This window comes from Protomyctophum parallelum (assembly GCF_964188405.1).
Source record: "Protomyctophum parallelum genome assembly, chromosome: 5".
Classification (NCBI taxonomy): Eukaryota; Metazoa; Chordata; class Actinopteri; order Myctophiformes; family Myctophidae; genus Protomyctophum; species Protomyctophum parallelum.
Genome location: NC_139702.1, coordinates 39,009,338 through 39,014,108, shown reverse-complemented (window position 1 = coordinate 39,014,108; position 4,771 = coordinate 39,009,338). Strand labels below are relative to the sequence as shown.

Below are 4,771 nucleotides of genomic sequence, written 5' to 3'. Positions count from 1 at the left end.
AGCCTCACAGACTTGTTTTACCTGCAGATGTCGCTATTGAGCTATACAACAAAGAGTAGACCACGTTTTGCTGCTAAATGCGCATTGTCTCCTTTCACCAGAGCCTGGTTTCTTTTTTCCTGTGGAAGAATGAAAGAATGAAAGATTATCAAGGACCTATCCATATACTCCATATATCTCAATTACAGTCATGCAAGTCTGTGTTATCTAGCAGCTGTCGGCTGTCACATAGAGTGGTGTTAATGGAAAAAACACAGTAATTTAGGTGTGTAAACTGTTGGAGAAATTAACACAAATAAATTAGAAAAAGGGGTACTGATATAGACTACAGTATTTAGCCTACTATACCATTAATTTTACCCCCTAACTTACAGAGGTGATGAGCACAAACATAGCCTACAGCACAGTTTTCAATAAGGTACAATATATTGTGTACCTAATTTCTTCTATAAACATTAACTATCAAAAGATTTTATATTATTGTGGGGAGAGTTTGCAATTACTGTGTCTGTTTCCTATGAATTGAATATGAAGGACCCCAATGGAAACAAGCCACAGGCTTTCATGGGTTTTAAATCCTCTTAGCAGACCTAGTATTGGACTGTACTTTTTTCCGCAAACTGTTAATAACGTATTCAATCAATCAATCAATCAATCAATCAATCAATCAAGATTATATGTGATTATACGACTGCTGTTGGTGAGATATTAAAAAAGGCAAATGTAAAAAGAATGAGGTAAATATTGTGTTTAATAAACAAACATCAGTCAGGGAACTGACATTAGTCTGAAGATGGGGGCGGGGAAGGGGGGGATAAAGCACAACGCACATGGGGGAAAGTTGGGGGGACATATTTATCTGTTACACAAGGCACCCCCTTACAGTAGGGGCAGGAAGTTCTATAGAACATATACAGATCAGGATCCCAGTCTACGGTACAAAAACTTAGCAGCAACATGTTAACATCGGAGACCAAGGGGCTAACAAAGTAGTTTCATTTAGAAAAAGTCACAGTATTCTTTAAGCATAAATTTGTTAAAAAGGTAAAAACAGTTCTAAGCATCCTCTAGGGTCATTGCTACTCACATGATTTCTGTGTGAAATACATAGGTAGGGAAATTATCTATACATGTATACTCTAATATAAAGACCTTCTCATCATAATGGCACAGTACAAACTTTCAGGAAACGCGACAAAAATATACAATGTCTTCACGTCACATTTGCAGATTAAAATGCAACTACGTTTTCTGGCAAACACAACAGTTTTTCAGTGGTCAAAAAAAAAAAACCCAACGACTTCTGTTTTTAAACAAAAATAAAGAACACCATCATGTTAGTTCACCTATCTCAACTGATTATGTCTTTAATACAAAAATAAGAGGACAAATATAAATTAATATATATTAAAAGAATCAGATCGATAAATGCGGGGACCTACTGAATAAGTACAGGTATTTATGATACAATAAATACTTGTCATTTATGAATGGACATCATGGGCAGATAATCAGGAAGTGGTGTTGTAATGAACCCGGCAGCTACTATCTAAATGAGTACGACTCCTCTTCCACAGGTGAGCATGTGCATTCGGTTGTGGTTGTGGTTGTGTGTGTGTGTGTGTGTGTGTGTGTGTGTGTGTGTGTGTGTGTGTGTGTGTGTGTGTGTGTGCGTGCGTGCATGCGCGCGTGTATTTGCGTGCGTGCGTGCAGCGCTCAGTAGCTGAGTATGACGGGGTGTGTACTGTATGTAGTCTATGTACAGGTCTGTGGGTGTTTGTTTGTGTGCACGAGCTCGTGCACATGTCTGCACACAGTCTCAGAGGGTTCACGGCGAGGCGCGTCACGGCCGGGAGGCCGCGGGGTGACTGCGTGCGTGTGGCTTCACTCGTGTCAGTGGATGAACAGAGGTTATAACTGCTGCCCCATCCCTGCAGCACCCCCTACTGGTGAGTCTGTGCTATTACTGTCAGTCAGGGGAACTCCTAAAAACACAGGACAGGACGCGCGGGGCAGGAGGAAGCAGGTAGTCTACACAGGAAGAGTTCATCCGTTTAGGAGACCTGTCGTCGTCGTCAGTCCTCCATGGTAAAAGAATAACGGTGGCGTACTGTTTGAGTCATCGTTGAGGCGAACATAAGCAGATGGAAGGAAAAAAAGTAAACTCTTGTTGTTTTTTTTGTCTTTTGTCTCCACTTCATAATAAAAAATAAGTCAGTTTTTTTTTCTTCTTTTGTGTACTTTACAATATAATTCAACATCCCCACTGAGGAAGCATTGATCATCAGTCCAGCACTGACAGGAAAAGGAACTTTTTTTTTTTTTTTAATAGCTGTTTCTTCTGTTTTTGACCTTTTTTTTCTTCTTTTTTTCTATGTTTTTACAAAAACATGGGGGATGACTCAGCGGGGAGAGAGTGTTTCTCAGGAAGGATCAGGAATCAGACGGTCTGGTGGGCTTGGACGGGGTCAAAGGTCAAAGTAAAGGGCCATGGGGTGGAGGGGTGGGGGGGTCAGGAAACACAAAACACACTCGGAGAGCTTTGAACTCTCTCTACTCGCGGGCGCTGTCTGTTTGTTTTTGTTTTTTTGTTTGTTTTTTTAACATTTACGATGAGGAGGGACACTTTGTACAGCCGCACTTGACCACCTTCTCCACTTCCTGGACAAAGGAGGAGCCGTCGGTGCACTGGAAGGTGTATTTCCTGCGCTTGCTGCGGAGCGGGGTGCAGCAGGTGCCCTGTGGCCCCCCGGCCCCGGCCCGGCCCCCCTGGCAGCTGCCCCGGCACTCTAGGCGGGAGACCTTCTCCTGGGTTTGGCACGCCGCGTAGCCTTGCTGTCTCTGGTAGACATCTCGGACCCGTTCCCCTCGGCAGGCCACCTCTGCACGCACACGGAGAGGAGAGAGGCTTGAGTCAGTGTGAGCGAGGTTATTATAGTCCCCTAAGGCTAGCCAAATAACCAAAAAAAACACAAGTTAACACAAACTAAATAAAAACTATAATAAAAATAACTAACTGAATTGTGTGTTTACAAAACTAACTAAAACTAACTGAAATTACAGACGAAAGGCTGTTTTTTTCCTGTATCTTTTGTTGAGTTTTTATTACACAATAGGCCTACTTACTCTGACCTTTTTGATTCCCGCACCTGACAAATAAGCCAAAGTATGGAGAAAAACCCCCCCTAAAACTAAGCAAACCCGCTCCGTCATACGACGGTGTCGTGAAACAAATAGCAGCTCTACAAGCTTGAGTTTGTGCTAGCGCTGCATTTTGTTTCTGGGGTGGATGGTGGACGGGGTCGTGTATGGATAGATTGATGGACTGGAGAGAGAGAGAGAATATGAACCAACAAAGGAGATGCCGTGTAAAGCTGTGAGGAGACGGAAGCTGAGCAGCAGGGGAAGGAGCATGTGGTGTGGCTTCAAAAGAACAGCGGCGGAGGAGATTATTATTATTATTATTATTATATTTTGTAATGGACTGAAGGACAGTGGTGGGGAAAGAGAAATGAGAAGTGAGCGGACAGTCTCACCTGTGTGACCCCGGCGGGGCTCAGAGGAAGCTCAGAAGATGCTGAGTTGAAAGGCAACGAGTTAGAAGAAGCGTTAATGCAGAGACACTGAACACTGTTAGACATGCACACGCACGCACGCACGCACGCACGCATGCACACACACACATAGACATTAGTCTGAAGATGGGGGAGGGAAAGAGGGGGCTAAAGTGCGCACACACACACACACACACACACACACACACAGGTCCTAGTGCAGAAAACCATGGTCACCAGGAAGGAACGGTTGGTTTTAAGAAGAAGGTATAAAGCTTCTTTCTCTTTGTCACTCTCACACACACACACACACACACGCACACACATGCACACACGCGCGCTCGCCATGACTCCGTCTCTCACCTTTGTCACAGGCCTCTCCTGTGTATCCACTGGTGCACTCGCAGTAGGCCTTGCCCAGACCCGACAGTCTACACTTGCCATGCTTACAGCGGGCGAGGCTGCACGGGTTCACGGCCTCCTGGTCCTGCTCGTCACAGAGCACGCCGGCGAAGCCCGGCTGGCAGCGGCACGAATACGAGTAGGAGTTAATGGGCATGCAGGTGCCGTGGATACACCTACAAGACATGGTGGAGGTTAGAGTTAATGTGTTGCTCACTGCAGATAACCTACAAGACATGGTGGAGGTTAGAGTTAATGTGTTGCTCACTGCAGATAACATACCGCTATTTGTTTCAAGTTAGTGAAAATGTTTACAATGTATCAAGTATACACTTAGGTTTCAGATGTAAAGTAATGGATCATTTCATTTGGCCACTTCATGATTTCAAAACGGATTTCACAACTCTAACAACGCAGTTAAATTAACAACATAATTTTTTCCCCTTATTGTGTATGAAGTTCTATGAAGATTTTTAAAGGACTGAGGACTCCACTGTGTAGCACAATCATCCCATCTCTAAACACAGACACACAGGCACACACGCACACACGCAGGCACGCACGCACGAACGGGCGTGCTCATCTAACCGGACAACTGGAGCGCACAGCCTCATTCAACACCACACACTCACTTGTTGCCATCGCAGGGGTTGTTGACCTGCTGGTCGCACTGCGTCCCGGTCCACCCGGGGTGGCAGGTGCAGGTGAAGCCGCTGTGCCCCGTGGGGTGGCAGTCGCCCTGGACGCAGGCTTCCCTTCTCTGGCAGGGCTGGCAGCCTGGCTCCACTCCGGAGGAGGTGCCCTGTCCAGACCCC

General features: G+C 45.4%; 1 protein-coding gene across 1 annotated transcript in view; it reads right to left on the bottom strand.

The window, feature by feature from the left end:
- Window positions 1-733: 733 nt before the first annotated feature.
- slit2 (slit homolog 2) overlaps window positions 734-4,771 on the bottom strand; it is a 100,257-nt gene continuing 96,219 nt past the window's right edge. The window contains exons 32-34 of the mRNA XM_083764468.1: window positions 4,589-4,771; window positions 3,918-4,132; window positions 734-2,882 (exon numbers count right to left, since the gene is read on the bottom strand). The exon at window positions 4,589-4,771 is cut by the window's right edge and continues 142 nt beyond it. Coding sequence (XP_083620594.1) covers window positions 2,608-2,882; window positions 3,918-4,132; window positions 4,589-4,771 — 673 coding nt within the window. The 3' untranslated portion in view covers window positions 734-2,607. The remainder of the gene's footprint in view (window positions 2,883-3,917; window positions 4,133-4,588) is intronic.